Genomic DNA, 22,485 nt, shown 5'->3' on the forward strand with positions numbered 1-22,485 from the left:
GTAAGAGCCTGATAAGAGATGAGGAGTGATCACTTAACATGGGGAAGTCATGAGGTCATCTGTTAGTCTCATCACACCACACCTCCAGGTTTGATTCTGTGTTGGTCACGTACTGGGGGAGGAGGTGTTGCGTGAGAGAGCACAAGGTGCTTTTCTGTTGTACAGTTCAAGCGCTACTGAACTCGACTCTACTAGGTTTGGTATCAGGAACGGCGTTTTCCATGACTTCATAGCCGGGGTTGTCATATCACGGCTGCACGAAACTGCCGACACTGTCACTGAACTGAAATACGCCTGAACGGGTTGTGATTCGGCTCACGGTTGCTTTTTCCTTGCGTGTTTCTGAGATTTTTAAGTCTTTTTAACCGATCTAGAGTTCGGCATTATTCGCCTTGATTGTTGTGACGGACGTTGCACTCATGACTCTGACGACACTCTCTGTCCGGCAGTCTGTCGACGTCACATTTCAGTATCGGCTCAGCTCACTTGGAACCTCACCAGAGCAGGTACTAAAAAAAGCACCGGGTACTATCGCTAATGGAAAAGCAAAAGATGAGTTGAGTCGAGCTGAGTAGTGCTAGAACTGTGTAATGAAAAAGAGCCATATCTTTTCTGTTCATTTCAACAACAGAATTGCAACAGAAAGTCTTGTGTTTTTGACTCTCGGCTTCACATTTGTTTCTGGATTTTAGGGTTGGGCATAATATTAACAGATTTTTCTTTTTTTATCAGTGACTGCATTGGTTAAAACAATCATTTCTGATGCATCTATTAACACAAGGTGGCAGCAGCAGCAAGCATTTATCTAGTGTGTGTTTGCAGAAGTGATGACATTTACCGGAGTCTCTGAATGCATCTCGTTAGCTGCTCCTCTCAGCTCAACACGCTGTGAACCCTGCATTACTACCACTAGTTCTCATGTGCTTGACTTTAGAATATTCCAATATTTGACGAAGAATCTTGAAGAATATTAAAATGCCATTTATGCTTACAGTGTCAACCCTTCCATCCATGATTGAATCTCTTAAGAAGGCACATGATATCAGTTTTGCAGCCGTCCTGTACATCACTGTATTATCATTGTTTATATCACCACTGTCCTTTGTCGTGCAGACAAATATGCTCACCGAAATGTTTGGCCACTGCTGTGTGCACCATCTTACTGATATGAAGCGGAGCCCGGCGATTTACGGTCTTTGCACAGCGTGTTCCTCATTCAAAATGAAACTGTAAAAGGCTCGTGCGAGAGAGAGAGACCATGAATATTCCGTACAATCTGTTAGGTCTGTGTGTTTTCAACGGCGGGAAGAATATTTTAATGTGCAGATAACCGAAGTGCTGTCATTGGGTGTTGTTTCACTTTAATAATTGAACACACAGAAACTGTCTCCCACCTCTGCAGCAATATATAGCTTTGTTGCTGTTTTTTTGGCTTGTTTTGTTCAGTTGGCTTGTTCCCTGCAACAGCAATAGCAAATAGCTGGTGAAAACCGGTGCAAGTGTACATTGGTATTGGCTGATATCCAGCTTGTTTAATGTTTCTGGATGAGATTCACATCCTAAAATATTCCTCTTTAATAAGAAGTTGAATAAAAGGCAAAAAGGAACATTTTAAGTAAAGCAAGAACAATCTCGTGACTCTTCAAAGATAGTGTGAACTTTTTTACATTGATTTCTTTGTATCTCATAATTAGAATCAAGTATAAGACAAATATGTCACTTTAAACATCGGCATTGGTCCAGAATTTCACAATACGTTTACCAACAATTGATTCACAGAATAAAACACACAGCTACTTTCCAAGAACCAGCATCAAAGCTGTTTCCACTTTAAATCAGTGCTTAGTAGTCATCTTGACAACTTAATAAGGGTAATATACATAGAAGTGAAGCATGATGACTGCTCTTAGACGCATTAGCCTCTGAGTTTACTTTCGTTTAGTTTATGAAATTGATTTGTATCAGGGAAAGTGAACACAATACATAAATCTCCATAACCTCATATGTACTTTGTACCAGATTGAACCACTAGCTAATTTCCATCTGTTGTTCCCGGGCTGTTGAACAAACACAATGAAATATAGACACACACATGCTTACACAACACACACATTTATAACTATTACTTATTTTGGATGCAGTGAAAATGTGGAAAATATCTGACTAACTTTGACAAATAGCTCATCAGCAGTTCTTAAGACCAACTGTGGGCTAAAGAACTGCGAGCTAGAGACAGGATGAGTTGGATTTTTCCCAGCAGAAGGTCTGACCCCGGCAGACCCTCCTCTCAGTTGACAGGGCTGACAGGGCTTAGAGGATTTGCTGCTGACATGTTTGCCCCACAGGCAGAGCATCAGCACTGGTCTCATATCCTCTGTCTCTCACCATCTCAGAGCTGTTTTGGCCTCATTTTGCAAACAATCCTAAAAGATCGGTACCGGAATGACCCATTATCCTCTTTTGTTTGTGTGTCTTTTAGATCAAGACGGAGCAGAGCCCAGCGCTAACTCTGTGTCGGCGTCCAATCTCCTGCGTCTGTCCCACTACACCGGAAGAGAGGAGTGGCTTCAGAAGTCCCAACGACTGCTGACGGCTTTCTCCGAACGTCTCACGAAAATTCCAATAGCTCTGCCCGAAATGGTCCGGTCTCTCATGGCGCAGCACTACACGCTCAAACAGGTGATGCTCACATGAAGTTATTGGTGTTCTATAATTGAGGTGGGTCAAATATTGATTAATAATTGAATGAGGGGAAACTTGGGTGGAAGTTACCTGGCAAAAGAAGAGGGAGTTTACAGCGGGATAATAGCAGAGAGAGCTGCGTTAACAGACGCTCCATCCACGTTCAATACATAGATTTATACACTTTGTTCTCTATGTTGTGATGAAATAGAGAAATCCTGCACTCTAAACCTAAACTTGTATCGCTTTTGATGGCCTGTCGATATACTGATCATCACAGAATCGTTGCATCGTGATGTTATCGGTATCATGGACCATGTATCGCGTACCGTATCGCATCACTCTTACACCGTTTCCCTCCCCTATTCTATAATCAAGTTCACACAAACAGTTTTTTTTCAGTTTGTAATGCTGACGTGTTGGATTGGCTGGGTCGGCCATTAAAATAATCTGAAGCGCAACCAAAGATGTCCCAGTCACAGGGACTTGAATTGAGTGTATGTGCAATAATCTAAAAATCCCTCCATCAAAGCTAAAGGGGGTCCAACAACAAATTGAATAGGACATTCTTTCACCGGTGCATTGCTTGGATAACTTAATGCAATGTCACATTATTTATTTCCACCCACAGATACACGGATACATTTCATTCACCAAGATCTAAGGTTTAAGATGATGATGATGATATGGACCGCTGTGTTCAGTGTTCTCTTGCACATCCCAAAGATTTTCAAAGGGGTTGAGGTCTGGAATTGGTCTGAGGTCAGGCCAATTCATGTGTGAAAATGTCTCATGCTCCCTGAACCATTCTTTCACAACTCAAGTCCGATTAATTCTGGCAATGTCCTCTTGGAATATGCTCCAAAAAACCTAGTCAGTCCAGTGTATTCAGGTTTTTTTTGGTTGGGTGCAATCAACTCCAACAGTGTGTACGTAACAAATACCCAAAGATAAAACAAAACCACAGTTTGTTTGTCTGTAAAAAATAAATAAAAAAAGAGCCACCATTATTGTTAAACCCTTGCATTTAAAGCTAATCCCCAAAGTGAGGGAGTGGGCGTGTTTACCTGGCCGCTGGCCGGAACTAATTTCCACGTCCGCCCACTGGAAACAAGTGTTTCTGCTTTCCTGACAAAAATGGTGCGAGAACAATACAGCTACCAACAAGACATGAACCAAAACAATGCACAGAAGCTGAAACAATGAACATCCCCACACGTTCGCTGTGCTGACTCAGTCCCATTATGCACGTAAGTGCTGAAGAGTCTTAGAGTCTAAGAGACGGAGGTTCATTTATTTTTTCCTCAAGATTTAATTGTTTTGATTTTGGTCCAGTTCTGTCGAAGTTTACTCCTGACAACAAACTGTTGAACTTTAGATTATCATCAACAATGAAGATCCTTTAGGACAATTTATCATTTAAAGGCTAAATAACCTCTTTATTCATTTTGTATTAGTCATTATTTACTCTTTTTTTTCTGCAGCTTGGGTAAAAACTGCAAGTTTAAAGGATATGAACAGGCCAATATGTTAATACATTTTTATTTGAAGTGATGTAGGACATTGGAGCACACTCGGGACCCCCTGTTTTTTTGAGAGCCAACATGCATTTTAAGTGCTGCTTGAGCTCCTCGGCCTCAGTTACATCATCCGCATTGAAATATTAACACTCACTAAGCCCGAAAACCACCAAAGCCAAGCGAAGCACAGCAGTTACCCTGAAGTCTCTGAGTCACCCTAAGGAAACTTTGAACTTGAGAGCCAGTGGAGGAGCAGAGCCAGACGAGAGGAGGCGGGGGTTGGTTAGCCGTCTGTCTCTCATGTATGACCTGCGGGGGATGAGTTGGGGCGATGGGGCGAGGGTAACAAGCTCGGGGGCGAGGGAAGGCGATGTCATCCCGCAGAAAACACCTGCCTCCCTTGTTAATGCGACAAACACGGCACTGAACTCTATCCCTTCCTCCCCCCACTGCCCTCCTGTTACCGTCACCTCTCCCCTCTTGGATTCATACTCTTTTCATCTCGTTAATGATCTCCCCCTCCGTCTCGTTTTCTCTTGTGTTTGTTTTAGATCGTGATCTGTGGTCGGAGGGATGCCTCGGACACCGCAAGCCTTCTCGCCGCAGTCAACTCCCTCTTCCTACCACATAAGGTAAGTATTTGAGATCCTGTGTGTGTGTGTTTGTTTGGACGAGGGATTCATCATTTTGACAAGTTTGTCATCAGGACAAATGTGTCATTGGTCCCCAAAGCAATCCTCGGTCCCCCCCTTTCGCAACAAACAGCGCACACAGACTGATGTGCTCCAACATCAGGAGCTTTTATAGTGGCATCAATTCCACAGTAACAGTTTGAAACATGCACACAGACACACAGATGTTGAGTGGGACAGGCCGAGAACAGTGCCTGGAGTGTTGGCTAGTTGGAGTGTGGTTCTGTTTAAGGTCAGTCTGGGCTCTCCTCTCCTCTCCTCTCCTCTCCTCTCCTCAGTTTACCTTAAAGCCCTTTCCTATCATTTCAAGTGTCTACTGGCTCTGCAGTTGCAGAGTTTCTTCGTGTGTGTGTGTGTGTGTGTGTGTGTGTGTTCCTTCCAGCCCTGACACAGACTGGTGGTTATGAATTGGACAGCTGTCAGTCCGAGTCAGACTTAAAACTCTGTAAACATGGTCAGCATGTATCTATGGCCACGCTCATCGGAGGCGTTAGCCCTAACATGTAGGTCAATTCTCTGCATTACCAAAAACAGCAGTGGCGTCATGTTTTCACTCCCTACGTTTGAAATTTTCCATTCTTGTGAACGCAATAGCTCAAAAATGTCGTTTGGGAATTCTTTCAAAGTGAGCACAAAAAAAAATTTAGACTCAAGAATGAACAAAGAGTGTGTTTACGGTTTAATTCCTGTTCGATTCAACAACAACAGTTGGTCAGCAGAGGCATACACATTGGGCAATAAATCACAGTTGGATATAAAATAACCTAAATCAATAATGTACAGGTGAAATATAAGAATGTAAGCACCTAAATCCAATATAAATATGTATCTCATGACATGGAAGCTATTGAAAACAATTGAAAGATGTTCCGTTTTCCTCCTAATAATCTGATTATTACACCTGAGTTGCCTGTTATCTGCCCTCACTGATAACTGATATAACCATAATGGTTTCTCACTACTAATACAAGTAGTATATAACTAGTTATAGTATATACAGTACCTCAACATTTTCTATCATCTCCTTTTATGGTTTATTGAAAGAATCCTTTTCTCCTCTGAGTTTCTCACTGAAAATTCTTCCATTTTTTTTGTTGTTGTTGTCTTTTCTGGACTTTTCTGCCCCTATAGAGCCCAGAGACGGGGAATATGATTTAAAGTAGACCTTGGTTATTCTGAATTGTGTGAGACTGCTCACTGCCGAGTTCTCAACAGCACCTTATTGAAATATAGATGAGTTTTGCAGTGTCAAGCGCTGGCTGCGGTAACATCAGTGCTTGTGCAGAATCCATCCCTTGCATGGAGACGGATACCAGTGAAGAGCAGATTGAGCGATCATAGGGATGGATCTGTTATTAAGCACATTGACTAATCTATATGGTTACTTACTGGACTGTTTTCCTCTCAAAGTAGCCAGATGGGATTTGACTGTTGTGCTGGTGTGAGTAATAAGTGCTTGGGGGGGTCTTGTGTTTTATAGCATCGCTGTGTATTTCAGGGTTGACATGCTTAAAAAAAGGGTCCCCTTCAGTCTAATTAGCGGAACCCAAATAGCTAATTTATGCATACATTCAAAGTAATGAGAGATCAGCCCGACTAAGGGTGGTGGCCTGTGTCTGGGTAATGAGCGCAGTAATGGTAGAGGTGAGGACACAGGAGGGACGAAGTTTGAAAAGCCTCATAAAGTGATGGATAAGAGAGAGATAGATGATGGTGATGAGAGGGAAAGAGAGGTCTTTACGACTGGGGCCAATAAGGCGGTGAATGAAAAAGAGATGTACACTCTTAAGTAGCAGGAAAGTCGGCGTCCCCGGAGAATATGGTTGCTTTATTATTTAACCAGTGCTGTACCTGTACCAGTTCTCTTGCATTTCTTATTCAAACACTGCAAAAGTTGGCCATTGCACACTCTGGTGCCCCGAGTAAGTCACCTACCAAGTTTGGACCCTGTCAAGGGAATTGTTGTGAGACTTTCAGAGATTTCTACCAGTATCTCTTGCCTTTCTTATTCAACCACTGCCAAAGTTGGCACTGCATACACTGGTTCCTTACATTTATAGATGGATCTAATGACTGTATACTATTAAAGTTAACTTTTTACATAAAAAAAATAAATACATAAAGAGCTGTTTTATTCTGTCAGACTGGAGATTGCTGTTGTTTACGTATACAGTGCATTTGTGACAGGTCTCCGAGAGTGAAAAGACGGATCGTGATTTTCCTCTAATTAGCCTTCATTGAGCTGCAGAGTGAGATGGAACATAAGAAGCAGACACGTGCATGTAGCTGTGTGTAGCTGTGTCTGTGTGTGTCCGCAAAACAGCTGGTCATTAGTGGCAGCAGTAGCAGTGCTGATCCAGCACAACACTAAACACACAAACTCAGTCTTCGTGATATGACTTTCCCACATGAGTAGATGCCACACGATGTTTGCTCAAAGACACTTTAGCAAAGAAAAAAAAGAAAAGAAAATATCGTCTCATCAGGTCTATTGCCAAGCCTACACGTAAATAATAGTAAAGCATCCAGGAACGGCTTGAATGTCACCTTGTTGTTCTCAGTGTAGCCTTTTTCAAAGAGCTAAAGCAGACAGTTATACGATGAACAGTAAGTATGAAAAAGCCGATGAGTGATGGAAAAAATATCAGCCAATGTGACGGTGTTCTTAGAAAGGTTCCACATACATACTGAACAGTGTTTTATAAATAATAGTACTGATTTTAAAAAAGGTAAACTATATTTTTTTCCAGTGTCCTTATGACTACCTTGTCAGGAGTGCATCTATTATTACCACAAGGGGGCAGCAGCAGGTGGATTACATGCATGTTTGACTAAGTGATGAATTTTGCAAGGTTCCTTGAATCCATCTCGTAGCTCATTGGCCAAACCGATTGATCGGTCAAACTTCTACCTCGTAAGTTTGTTTTTGGGAAAAAATCTTAAAAATATTGAAAACTTTTTTTTGGTTGACGTTCAGACATGAACTTCGGAAAATGTCTGAAACTTGTGTGTGGTCTGTGTCTGCGGTTTGCCGTTCACGTTATGAAGAAAGCTGGGTCAGTTGCGTTCACAAAATGTCTGGAACATTCAGGCGCAAAGGGGTTGCATGCCAGTTGAGGAAAAGTAGCCCTCTCTGTGTTTTTTCCCCCCGATTTTCCAGCTATTTTTGAGATTTTCCTGCTGTATTTTCATATGAGCTCACTCGATTTGACTTGGAGAGTGTGGACATCTCACCAGACAATTTGATGGAAAATGTCCAGACTTTCTTTTCTTTTGAACAAATTGAGCATTTTGAGGGTGGAAGTGTGGAAAGTTTTACACAATAAGAGATTCATTTAGTCGCCCCAAGGCACTTTGCTGTTAATTCCTGGTAGCAATCAGATAACGGAGAGCAGGAGGATAACGCGACGATTAATTGGAATAAATCCATTTATACTAGTGGGGAATATGAATCAGATAAAGAATATAATGTGTGATAGAGTCGAGGGAGATCACATTGTGGGATGAAATGGGAGAGAATCAAGAGAAAAGCTGCTGTTAGACATTTTGTGGATTTTCCTGCCAGCTGCCTCGTCAAAATTCTGGAAAAATCAGATTGAGTCCATGTGAAAATACAGAATATTTGGAAAATTCATAGAGCGCGAGTCCTCATCGCAGGTGCTTGAATACTCCAGAGAAGTCTCCCGATTTTAGGCTTTCGTCTGAAACGATCTCTTCCCACTTGAGACAACATCAGGGCCAAAGTTTTCTGTCATTTTTCAAACTTAGTGCCTGAAAATGAGCTTGAGCAAGAGAGCGTGTGTTGGCACAGCGTTAGGCAGGTGTGAGCAGAGGGAACATGTCTAATTTAAATGCAATTACTCCCTGCCTGTTTTCCTGGATCAAGGCTGGCGGGCTCTAATTGTGCTGAATGAGGTTGTGCTAATCCAAACACACACACACACACACACACACACACACGTTCAGAGATCTTCATTTAGTTACTGTTAAAATCCACCGCTTGACTCTCTGTGTGTGTGTGTCTCTCTCAGAGCTTCTGCTGCACATGTTGCCGTTCAGAGTCGCACTAAGCCTTCACACTTGATTGTAATTGCTTCAATAAATTGTGGTTAATTTTTCTATTAAACAGAAATATAGCTTAATTAGAGCTGGGTGGAGGTTTGTTGATAGTGGAGGCTCCTCTTCACGTTCCCTGTGCTTGTTCCTCTTCCTTGTGTGTGTGTGTGTTTTGGCTCTCTTTTTTTTACTCTCACTCATGTGGAAATGATGTATGAAAGGTATTAGGGAAAGGGAAACGGTCACGGATGTGGGAAGATCCCTAGCAGGAAACATTGCAAGCACAATGTGTCACTTTACCCGCCGGATATTTTGGGAAATGCTGCTGAACAAAACAATTTTTAGGCACATTTCTATAGAAAGACCTCCTCTTCAAATTCTTCCTGTCACTGCCTACTGTTGACTCATAATTGACTGCTGTTTTACTGGAGTGGCAGTGCAAAATCTGCAGCTAGTTACAGTCGCGGCATGCAAGACATTTTTGAGTGCATTTACACATTATTTGCCAGAGTGACACCACAAACGGAGTAGATGCAAATATTCTGTCACTCAAACCGTGCAGAGTGAATGATGCAAGATTTGCGTGATTCAGCTCATCCACTTGAGCATCGTCTTGAAAGCCAATCAAGTGACACAGACGGTGCAGAGAAGTAGCCCCTCGGCCTCTAGTTTTCTGGAAAGAAGGAGAATTTTTGCGATTATTTGTGTTTGTTTTTGTCATTGATTTGCACCTTTTACTTTGTGTTCTTTCATGCCCAATATGAACATCCTCAACAGTGCCATTATTTCGGTTGGGAAGGTAAATGTAAAAAAAGACTAAAGGTAAAAGTTTTGGGCTGAAAACTTGCTGCTGTTAATGAGGTCAAATCAAAAATATGAAGCTGTTTTTTTTTTTTTTACTTATAGTGTATATTTGACCTTTTTTTCACTTTAAATGAACATCCACATCCTTTCAGTCTTTAAAAAAACATCACTATATTCTTACTGCTAGAAATACTGCTCCGTTTGTTGTGTTTACTACAATATTTTGGTGCAAGAAGTGCCACGAGCAGTTTATATTGGCGGAGCTGTGCGGATCAGAGTGTGTCGCATCCATTCCATGGCGCATCTGTGCTGCAGCAAGTGTAATTTTTGGGTTAAATCCTATTGTTTTCAGTGTGAATGCCTTTTCATCAGCAACTCGGTTGCATTTATCCCCCAAAAATGATCAAAGTAAGTCTCTGTGACACAGAATGTGTGAAAGGGAAATGCAAAAGTGTTGGACATGATGACAAGATGCTGGTGTGAGTGAAAGACGCAGAAGGACTTAAGGGTCTTTCCAGGATTTAAGAAATTCCTGTAGCGAGATAACTGTAAGTTTTCCTGTTTATTCCCCACTTTTCTTGGCCCTTTTTTTTATCCATTCTTTGCTGAGACAGTAGGGATGAGACCAGAAGTGGAACAGAGGACAGACATAGGAGGACGGTAAAGGAAGGACCACCACTTTTAGAAGTTTTTTGTAAGAGCATCTGTTGAGGAACTCGCCTGGGAATCCCTAACAAGTCCTGGGAGACACGGGGAAAAGTTAGCAGCATGACAGAGGAGGGCAGTCGCAGAGAGCGAAGGAAGGAGGTAGGGCGCTCAGTCAGAGGCTAACGAGCACTGGCAACAACACATTTCTGAAGAGGATTAGAGCTGGGCGGCTCTTACTCCATGACTTCTGACCTTCCTCACTTGTCAGTGTGTGTGTGTGTGTGGGGAGCTCCACGTTTGCAATCAAGAATCTAGTCTCCTGTTCTGGTAATGACCTGACAGTCGGGAGAGAGAGCAGGACCCAGGTTGATTGACAGCCGTGGGAAAGGTCCCAGGTGCTTCCTTTTTGCAGGAGAGTGCTTTATAGACGTATGTGACGTATTGTGCAAAAGTCTGAGGCGACCATTAGATTAGTTACTTCAAAAGTAATGTAATGGCCACATATGATTATTTCTCGTTATATTATCGTTGTATTAGTAAAGTACAGGAAATGCATATATGCCGCTTTAAAATAAGAGAGTTTTTTAATTTTCAAGTATTTGCACTTAAACGACAGATGGCTCTTCTCAACCAGGTGTTGAACCTTAATTTATGTCATCGGTCAGACCTGTGTTTGTCCTTCTGTTTACTATTTGCATATAACAGCCATTTTGTCAGGTCACAGCAGGAAAGATAATCAGATAATCAATTTGACGATGGCCGAGTTCCACATAGCATTCCCACATTTTCAGGCTGCATCATTCATGGAACAGAGGCATTGTTGGTATGATCAGAAACACCTGTGCGTTTCCTGCTATATAACATGTCAAAATGGCTGCTGTGCTACTGGCCAGGTTTATTTAACACGTGCCTGAGCATATTTGCATTTTTTTTTTTTTTTTTTTATACTTACTCCAAAGAATTTACATATTTTAATAAACATATAGGACATTTTCTTTGCAATTTTTTCCACATTACCCACTGCAATCAAGAATAAAGGAAATACAAAAGCAACTAAATACAGTACAGAGTATTACTTTAGTTAAAAAGAACTCACATAAAATTGTATGCGTGTGCCTGATCGTGTGAAATACCAACTTTTAATCACATAATTCCATTCGAAATGCCAAAGATCGCACAATTTGTGACATCAAAATCATAATGTTGCATCAGCAAGACCAACAACAAAGCTGCACGGTGCTGTACGTTAAATTTAAAGCACCACTCATCCCTGTCCTGACTCATGTTCCTCTCACTCAATTCTTCCTAGATTTGTTAATCTGAAGTATTGTGTGTTTTTTTTTTCTCCTCCCTCCCTCCATCTTTCTGTCGGTCTATACACTAAGTCCTCCACGTGCCAGTGCATCCATAGATGTATGGGGGAGGTGTTTGCACACTCAGCAGCAGCAGCAGCAGCCTGTAGAGAGTGGACAGCTTTAATGGTGGTGGTGGAGTTATAATCCCCCCGCCTTTGGCTGTGTCTTGTCTGTGCTCGACGCTCGCACGGTTATGCACATCTCAGCCTGGTAAATAAAACCCACGCTGAGCAGATAAGAGGCCTGTGTGTGTGTGTGTGCACATGTACTGTATGTATGCACACAAACAAACACACACTGGAAGTTGGAAATGCCCACGTGTTTGTCTCACTCTGTTGCTCTCTTCTCTTTACAGACTGTGAGTGTTTTCCTCTGATTTAAAAAAACACGCCCGTTATGTTTGAGCGTGGTTTTCTTTTAGGCTGGTAAGTTTAATTTTAAGTGGTAATCTTGACTTTTATTTTGTTAGTTTGTTCTTGTTTATGGCTGACTGCTATACTTTGCATTAATGCTTTTGAATACTTAAACTTTTTATATACATTTTTTCATATTTTATTACATGTCAAGCCTGATACTGTGCTGCAGATTGGCATTTTATGGACCAAACAACTCATTGATTCACTGATAAATTAACATATTTCAATGACAGATTGTAAATATAATAATTATAGTTAGTTGCCGCCCCTGTATTTTCACAATAAAATGTTTTATAGTTTGTATTAGCCACATTTTATTGACTGAACAATATTACATTTTGGATAATAAATGTTAATATATACAGTGTGTGTGTATGTATATATATATATATATATATACATATATAATATATATATGTATATATATATATATATATAATATATATATGTATATATATATATATAATATATATATATGTATATATATATATATATATAATATATATATATGTATATGTACATATTGATACATTCATTACTTTTTTACTGATTGATATACTCAGTATTAACTGTTATTCAGGCTTCCTATTTGACAACTTAAATACAGTGTTATAATGTAACAAAGTACAAACACTTCATTACTGTGCTGTACAAAATCCACGTATCTGAACACCATTCGTATGCTGCAACATGGGGTTAAGTGTCTTGCTCAAGGACACATAGACTAGCAGAGCCAGGAATTGAACCCACAATCTTCCAGATGAAATGCACCCTACCACTGAGCTACCATGGCTCAATCCTAACTTTTCACTTTTTTCATACTTTTACTTCTAAAACTGAAGTACATTTTATAACAGATAATTACTTTTGATACTTAAGTACAGTACATGTCATATACTTACAGACTTTTACTCTAGTAATATTATAAAAAGTGACTTCCAACTTCTTATCCCTGTATCCCTTTTAGGTACAAGACTGATTAAATATAACAGTACAGCAGTAATTTTTTGTCCTTGATACAATTTTGACCTTAGACGGCTTGTGCAGGGATGACTTCCTCCCCCAGTGTGATGTAATGGCCCTTATGCTCCGGTCGCAGATACTTTCACACATGACATGAGACTTGGTGTCTTTACACCTGCCTGAGGTTCCCAGGTTTTTTTTCTTCCTTTTTTTTTTTCCTTTTTTTCCCTTTTAAAGCTGAAATTGTCTAACCTGCTGTCTCACTAAGAGCTAATGAAACACCTCTCATGGAGTCCAGCAGTCTTTAGTCTCACACATTCAGGCAGTCATGAGTGAGACCCTGGCTGGACCGGTTAGTTTGGCTGTATTGTTAAGTGTGTTTTACTCGTACATCTGATTTGATGGTGCAGCAATAGACCAATAACAAGATGTGCTGGTTGCAAGTTGCTGTTTTTGTTGATGTAAAAAGCAATAAAGACTTCACTTTCCTGTCAGAAAGGGCCGTGTAACTGCGAGGTAAAGCTGGGAACATGCTCTCTACTGTAGGTAGTGCACACTGGAGTTGACACGGTTGAAATCAGTTTTTTCTGTGTTGTTGTAATCAGTCACAGCCACGGTTGGCCGTGCTCTCGTTCACCTGTCCCTGGCTGATTCTCAGAACAGTTTGTGGACAGAGCTCATCACCTGTATACAGTCTTGTATAAAGTACCTAAAAGGGATACTTGAGTAAATAGTACTAGTATCTTACCAGAAAATTATTTTGGTAGATGTTGAAGTCATTTTTTTTACAATATTACTGAAGTAAAAGTCTTAAAGTATATGACATTTACTGTTCTTAATTATCAAAAGTACTTAAAAGTGTGGAATTAGCATTCAGTCATGGTAGCTCAGTGGTGGTAGGTTGAGCTGTCTTTTATCTGGAAGGTTGTGGGTTCAATTACTGGCTCTGCTAGTCTCTATGTGTCCTTGAGCAAGACACTTAACCCCGTGTGGGAATGGGTGAAAACTGTAGTGTAAAGCAGCTCATCAAGACTAGAAAAGGTCTATATATATAAATACAGACCATAATACCAACTCTTCTTCTTCTTCTGATTTTATTAGGTAGTAATGAGTCACAAAGACAGTTTGAGGAAATGTAGTGGAGTAAAAGTAAAAGTTGCTATGAATATAAATAACAAATTTACAAAGTACAGAAATGTGAATTTTGTAATTAAATACACTAAAGGAATATTTGTACTTTGTTACAATACAACACTGCCTGTATTTAATACACTAACTATATAAGTAGGAGTACCTCATACAACCCCACCACACTGTCATCCAGTAGATTTCAGACATGAACAAGTCTGGAAAATGTCAGACAAATGGCGGTCGGACGTCTTTCATGTGAAGAACACAGTCTGAGTGAATTATCCCCAGCCTCTTTTGCTGTTTTCTCATTTGGACTCTCGGACTTTATCCGGTAATTTGACGAAGGAGCTGCCAGGAAAAAAAATTGTAGGAAATCCCCAGACTGACTTTTGCAGACATTTGCATTTTCATATACAACCATTATGACATTTTCAGGAAAATGTCTGGACTAAAGTCTAATCAAATCAAACCTTATTTGTGTAGTGCCAAAATCCCAACACACATTATCTCAAGGGAGAAACTTTACAATGTTATAGAGAGAGCAGAAACCCAACAGTTGATGTCAGTGGAGAGAAAAAAAAAGGCTTATTTTGATTCTATGGCTGTAGAATTGTCAAAAAAATTATCAGTGAGTGAGTGCGTCTGCCTCTTTTTTCTAAGATAACGTTCACGTTTGATGTCTGGCAGTTATTCAACCGCTTAGGAATAACGGTACTGAGAAACTGACGCATCCATCTTCTACCACTTTATCCTCCACATGAGGGTCACGGGGGTGCTGTGTACACCCTGGACAGGTTGCTAGTCCATCATTTTCTATCATTGGTAACAGAAGGGTTAATAGGAAGAAGTCTCTGGAAGAATCTGACAAAGTGTTTTCTTTAAAGAAAGGATTAAAAAAAAGCAACTCACAGGTAAAAAATGGCATCAAGAAATGTTTTGTTGTTTTTTTGAGAAATGCAATAAAACACTTTTGACAAAGCTGTAACAGTTGTAGGGGCTTGTTTCGTAAGATTTATGGGAGCAAATCAGAGTTCAAACTCAGTTTGTCAGCGGGGATTTGTCAAACTTCCGCTGCGTTATCTCGCCGATTGTGTTCTAAAAAAAAATATATATATGAATTTCTGGGAGGCCCCTGTATGTCGCTGTACCCGACGCCGTGGTATTTACTCTAAATCTTTTCCATCCGCGACTTATCCCTCCATCGTCTAGATTTGATCTTCACAGCGCGGCGTGACTTTTATGACTTCACCAAACGAGAATTCCCTTTCATCTTAAACGCAACATAGGCTGACACAGTACGTCATCGGCTCTGATTGAAGACAGGGCGCAGTAAATTCTGCTCAGGCATGAAGGCGTTCTCACATTATCGCCGCAGACGCTGGTGATTTAGTGGAGAGGGTTCAGTAGAGGCTGTCAGCAGCTGAGAGCTGATGTTCGCTGTGACAAAGGACAGACATCGCGACCGACTCCAAATCAGGTCGCAGTGTGTTATTGTGTGTTTGGGAAGTATTCGTTTTTATGAGGTGTGTGTGTGTTTGGCTTACAACAGACTATTTTTAAATCTCAACAAATTTGACAATAACTGCAACTTGTGTGAGTGTTTAATTATTTCCCTGTGGAAGATTGTAGTTGTTGATGTTTGTGGTTGACTGTTACTTTTATGCCCATTTTATGTCTTTTAATTTATTTGACTTATCCCGGTGTGCCTTCCTTCTACGTCTTTTATTTATTATTCTTTACACCACTTTTGGTCCACTGTGGTTGTTTTAATGTGCTTTACAAATGAAGTTGGATTGGATTGGATTATACCCCACATTTTATCCAGATAAACGTTAGAATGTAAAATCAACATTTCTATTTTAAATCAAATACATGTTATATGTAATATTCACTAATTTATAATTAATGGAACTAATATTCCATTAAGATTCACAGAGATTAGATTTAAATAATTTAATTAAAATGTTAAAAACATATAATTTGTGTTAACATATAATAAGAAGGTAAAATATTATCTTCTAATTGTATTTAAATATATTTGATTTGTGAAATAATCTTGTGACCTCCAGAACCACTGACGTAATGGAGGTTGCTTGTGAAAATAAACAATAACCTACATGACTAGGAATAAATCGTCAATAATTGTCAATAAACACCTAGTTAAAGTTTTGATTATTAATCAATTACTAAATGAAACTTTAAGTTTGTTTGAATGTGTCCTTTTTTTAAATAAAATAATAATTTCTTTGATTTATAGCTGCTGAATTATGAATGTAGTCTGTTTTTTGCTGTTCTATGATGGTAAACTGAGTATCTGTAGTTCCGTTTGAGGTGTGGGAGAGGCATATTGACGCCCCCCCCACTATTTTTTGCATTTTATGGAAGAAATTGATTCCTGGAGAAGATAACTGACAGGTTAATTTTCTCTCTGTCTTTCTCACCCTCGCCCCCCCCTCCCTGTGTACTGGTGAAAAAATCAGACGAGAAGATGAAGCCGCCATCCATTTTAGCATCCACGTGTGAAAGTCTGTTTCTGTCTCAGGGCGGTAGGTCTACATGTCAGGTCCTGATGATGATGATGATGACGGAGCAGGTTCCTCTGTGTCAGTGCACTCTTGCAGTGTGTGCGAGAGAGATGGAGGAAGTAAATCTCCTCATGCTTGGTTGTGCGCGGCGGTATTCACAGCCACTGTCATCACTCTTCCTCAGGTGTGACAGCAGCTCACAGGATTGTGTGTGTTGGTCATGCTGCTTTGGCCCGACTTCGCTGACAGAGGTCGGCCTGTGAGGCGTGTTAGTGTTTTCTTGTATGTGTAGCTTTTTTGGGGGTTAAGACCTGGTTTTAGGGATATAATTAGTTTTAAGTCAGGGAAAGGGTTAGGAATTAAGTTGTGATTATTATGGTTAGGGTAAGGAATGAATTAGGTCCATGAGGGTCCTCACTACAAATGCTGCACAAACTTGTGCCTGTGTGTGTCACTGTCAGCACAGGTACACTGTGTTCTTTTAAAGAGTCTGAGCGCGACTGGTTTGGCTGAGTGGGAGGGAGCTGTCAGTGGAGGGACAGTTAACGGGTGTAAGCCATAGTGTGTGTTTGTTTCACTGCTGCCCAGTATATGAAGGGATTAACCCTGTGGGAGATGACTGTGCACTGTCCACACTTATCCTCCTTCACACTGGTTAAAACCAGGGTTTTTTAACCAGTGGGCGATCGGTATCGGGCAAACCCGGGTGTAAGTGCTAATTTCTTTTGCGTTCGTTTCACACTTTCAGCTTCTGGTCGTTAGCATAGCCGGTAGCTGTGAATTATTTTAACTACTCTATGTTTTACAACATGGAAAAGCACTCAAGAACTATATTTCTTGTTATTTGTGTTGGTCACTTACGGTTTAGCTTGAAAGAGGGACCACAGTAAAAGATAGCAAAATAGCAAACATTCATCTTCAGTTTTATTAGCATTGCCATTAGCCACGTGTGTTTTTAGTTAACCTTACATTTTACATTATCCAAAAAAGACATTTCCTTTATTTAATTTTCCTTCATTATATTTTGCTTTATTTGTGTTTTAAAATTGGTCACTTAGGTTGAGTTTGAAAGAGGGGACCACAGTAAAAAATACACAATAGTAAGCATTCATCTTCAGTTTTATTAGCATTGCCATTAGCCACGTGTGTTTTTAGCTAACCTTACATTTTACATTATCCAAAAAAGACATTTCCTTTATTTAATCTTCCTTCATTATATTTTGCTTTATTTGTGTTTTAAAATTGGTCACTTAGGTTGAGTTTGAAAGAGGGACCACAGTAAAAAATACACAATAGCAAGCATTCATCTTCAGGTTTTTAGCATTGCCATTAGCCATGAATGATTTTAGCTAATTTAACTTTCACAACTTGGCACAGCATTCACTACATTTTATTTCACTTCATTAACATTTAAAAAATAATCCAGTTACCGTTCACTTTGAACAAAGGGACAATATTAAAAGATACAAATTAGGAACAAGTGTGAAATTGTCACCAAGCTCCACTTTACTGTTGTTTTCTTCTTCCTTCGACTAGTTTTTTTTTTTCTCTGGTGGAGTTGTGATATCACATTTAATTTTATTGCAGGTTCACCTGGATTCAAATATCTCAGATATACGTGCTAATTGTACTGTGAAAGAGGCTTTACACATAGAGACACACACACTCGCTTGCTCTCTCCGTCACACACACACACGGTGCAGTGCACAGAATCAAAGACCACACTTTCTGCGTTCACTTATTCATCGTCGCCAGACTTGTGTATACATTCGCACATAATCTATCTTTCTATCTGTCTCTGCTGCTGTCTTTCTCCATCACACTCATACCCTAACACACACACACACACGTGTCCCCTGGGATGTGTGCAGACAGTGTTGTTGTGACATCGACAGACTACAGCGTGACCTTTAAATTGTGGTTGTGTGGCTGGATGTGGTCTGGACATGGGGAGAAGGGACTATGTGAAGCTGACAGGCAGAAAGAAGAGTCAAGACACAGAGGGAAGGTTCAGCCTGGCGGGGGAAGTCCTCCTCCTCATGTCTCCATAGCAACCGTCACACCGTATGACCACATTCCATCACACTCCGTACTGGCCTTCTCTTCGGTGTGTTTGGTGCATGTCTGAAAACAAACAAAAAAACAAATGTACTGGTTTATTGGACGGTTACTACAGCATTGTGCATGAATCCATCAGTAATATGGTTACTTTGGCCCTGAGCTGGGTCTTAACAGGTGTCCCAGCACCACTGTGGTGAATTAGATAAGAAAACAGTGTCACTTCATCATCACCTGAGAATACTTTTTATTTACCAGGGAAAAAAACAATGGCGCCATCTTGATATGTTGTTGAAAATAACAAGTGTAGATGGCTTCTGGCACAAATGAGTGGCTGAGTGGAGAACTCCGGAAACACTGAGACCTCTGACGAATGAGAGCGCGGGGCTCGTTATTCACAACTGACCACTTCAACAACTTAATGGCACATTAAAGATGAAATTACATGTTCTTGAATTGTTTTTTTCCGGTTTGTGGTCAGTTTTCCCCGGAATGGAATGTATTTTATTCTATTATATTTATATAACGCCACATGAATTCTGTTTTGGTGCCAGCTACTAGTCACACCAGTGCTGCAAACATCAAGCTTGCCGTTTTTGTGTGGAATGTGTTTGTTTCTTTCAGGAAATGGGTATCTGAACTTTTGGACACTTGGACCATTAGTGGGATTTTGTGTGATCGGATGATTACAGATGTTTCCTGAGTTATCCAAGCTTCCAGTCTCATTTAATGCGTTCATATTCAACTGAAGTCATTCTCATACTGGCTGACATATAGACAGGGTCCTGTCTTCTCAGATAGAGAGTCACCTGTGGTGACCACACGTCTCTCTTCTCCTCTCAGCCTGTCTTTCTCTTCTTCCTCCTCCTCCTCCTCCGTCCTTTATCACTCTGTCTGGGCCTGTTGTTTACGTTGTCATTTCTCGCTCAGTTGTGAACCACAGGTGGTGCTGGGTCAGTAGGAAATGACACATGTTTGACAGGAAGTCACCTCGGGGATGGACCAGGGCGGCCCTCTTTAACTTTGCTCTGCTGCCTGTCCACACACACACACACACACAAATCTCTTTTGTCACCTTGAGCCGCTTTACTACTGCAGTCAATAAATCCATATAGTTAAAATCGTTTTTCATCCTCCATTGCATTATTTATGTTGTGATAAATGCATAGCAACACTGTTAACACCGCCTCTTGGATGGGTTGCCACTCGGGAACCACACACTCACTTGACTTCCCCTCTTTTGTGGACATGAGACCACGGCAGCCCCTGACCCACAGTTCTTATTAATTTATATTTGTATGTGACAGATTAATAGCTGTAGTACAAAAAAAAAAAACGGAAGGTGTTCACTTTAAAGCGGACGCTCTCTCGATCTGTATTTTAAGAACGTGAACAGACGCGTGCGTCCTTCCCAACAACATTCATTATTAGCGACTGGACCGCTGCCATTACAGAGGCTCGTTAAAAATAAAACCGCAAATGTGTTGCGTCTCAAAAAAATATTTATGTGTAAACAAAACCAAGTGCATCGAAAACACATGCCAAGAAGGAACAATTAAATAATTTCATCAAATTTGGAACAAACTTTTCTTGGGACTGGAGTGTGAACAGATTCGATTTTTTTGGTCAAAGGATATACTGTAGCTGCTGTGATCTTTTTTTTTTTTTTGCCTTGTCACTGCAACACCTCAAAGGTGTCCTTTAAAATTCGGCACAAATCGAAAGTTTGGACTCGAGCATGAACTGATTACATTTTGGTGGCCTGAGGGGGGAAGGTTGCTGTGACCTCCGAAGTGTGTATTTTTTGCTTCGTCACTGCAATACCCGATATCTCCAGAACACCTTCTTTCAACTTTGGTACAAGTGTTCACTTGAATTTAATTTAAGTCTGTAACCCTAACCCTTTTCGTGGCCTAAGGGTAAGGTTGCTGTGAAATGTCAAAGCACATTTTTTTTTTGCTTTGTCACCGCATTACCTCAAATGTTCACTTGCACTCATGTTCTTATATTTGGGTATTTGAAAATATGAAGCTGCTGTGACCTTACGGCGACTGGAGCTCAGTGGTAGAGCGAGTCCTCTTTCAACTTGAAGGTTGTGAGTTCAGTTCCCGGCTGCTAGTCTACATGCGGTATCTCATGAACACCTGAAGTAGTCCTTTCAGATTTGGAGCAAACGTTCACTTGGAGTCAGAAATGGACTTAGTAGACTTAGGTGGTTAAAAATCCAAATAAGATGACAATCACTCGGACTCAAATGTAACATATCACATTTTGATGGTTATCTTTGACTATGGCCTTATTAAAACCTTTTTTTGAAGAATTCTTTAACTCTTGGACTCAAGGATTAACTGCATAGATCAAGGTCATTGTCCTTAAAAACATACAATGCTCATTAAATTGGCTTATTAGAGTGAAACCGTATTGCTTAGTGAAGGCATACAACTGCTTTTATCTCACTGATTTCTTGTGTTTCATGTCTTTTTCCCTCAGGTCTTGATGCTGAATGACAGCAGTGACGGTTTCCTGTCCCGGCGTCTGCCCGCCCTGTCCTCCATGTCGCAGCAGAGCGGTGTTGCCACCGCCTACGTTTGCCAGGATTTCAGCTGCTCTCTGCCCGTCACTGACCCCGAAGATCTGCGCCGGCTCCTGCTGGACGCATGAATGTGGACAGAATGGCGACCAAAAGTACTTTTACAGACAATCAATCTGCAACTCGAGCCTGTCTGTGCGTTTGCCTGGAAATCCAAAGCTACATTAGTTGTTGAAGTCGCCATGAGGTGACCTGAGCCAGACCTTTAACTCCAGCTTGTTTGTCATGAGCAGCACCAGCTAAATATTACCGCGGACACCAACTGTTATCTTTTAATCTTCGCAGACCTTATGAGACAGATGATCCATGTATTCAAGTGTACAATATTGTCCTTTTAAAGGAACACGCACATCAGCAGTGGCAGCTTAATGGAAGACGCTTCTGCACTTGTACAGAAATGTCCTGACTTGACTGTTAGCCCAGAAGTAAACTGCAGACTCAAACCGCTTGGATGAACTGGACCGACACTATTTTAGCTGTCTTGCCTCTGTCGTTCCTTTGTAGCTCCTGTATAGCAGCCTCCACTTTCGTGTCACATGGATCTGACAGCAGACGCCCTGCATGCCCCGGTTTGTGAGTGAGTGTACAAACGGAGGTTTGTTTGCAGGTTTGTACAAGTCCATGTACACGCAGTAAAATTGTACTTCCTCACAGAGAAGGGGCTTCACATCCGCTCTTTACCTTAACGTTGAGGGTTAAGACACCGGGGCACAGCATGTACACACCACACACGACCCTGAGGGATAAAGCTAATTCTCTTATCAAATTTGATGCTTCAAGGGTGGTTACTATCTTGGAACACGGTGTTACAAAAGGGCTCCATGAACAGCGGTGATTTAAAGCTGTGATTTGTCTCTGAAACACTATTTTTATTTCTTTTATTTCATTGACTCCTCTCCATGTCCTTATCGCTATCAATAAAGATACTTGAACTCGCTTTTTTGGTAATGATAAAGAATGAAAAAGAAGTCTGACTTTTTTTTAATGAAAAGCATCTTTTCAGTAGGGGTAGGCTTAAATGTTTTTCCATCATGATATAGCAATG

General features: G+C 40.7%; 1 protein-coding gene across 1 annotated transcript in view; it reads left to right on the forward strand.

Annotated features, from left to right (window-relative positions):
• The window catches only part of spata20 (spermatogenesis associated 20), a 43,473-nt gene extending 21,096 nt beyond the window's left edge, over positions 1-22,377 (forward strand). Inside the window, exons 16-18 of the mRNA XM_058621605.1 lie at positions 2,480-2,679; positions 4,754-4,834; positions 21,341-22,377. Coding sequence (XP_058477588.1) covers positions 2,480-2,679; positions 4,754-4,834; positions 21,341-21,511 — 452 coding nt within the window. The 3' untranslated portion in view covers positions 21,512-22,377. The remainder of the gene's footprint in view (positions 1-2,479; positions 2,680-4,753; positions 4,835-21,340) is intronic.
• The last annotated feature ends 108 nt before the right edge of the window (positions 22,378-22,485 follow it).

This window comes from Solea solea, chromosome 21 (genome assembly GCF_958295425.1).
Source record: "Solea solea chromosome 21, fSolSol10.1, whole genome shotgun sequence".
NCBI classification, from domain to species: Eukaryota; Metazoa; Chordata; class Actinopteri; order Pleuronectiformes; family Soleidae; genus Solea; species Solea solea.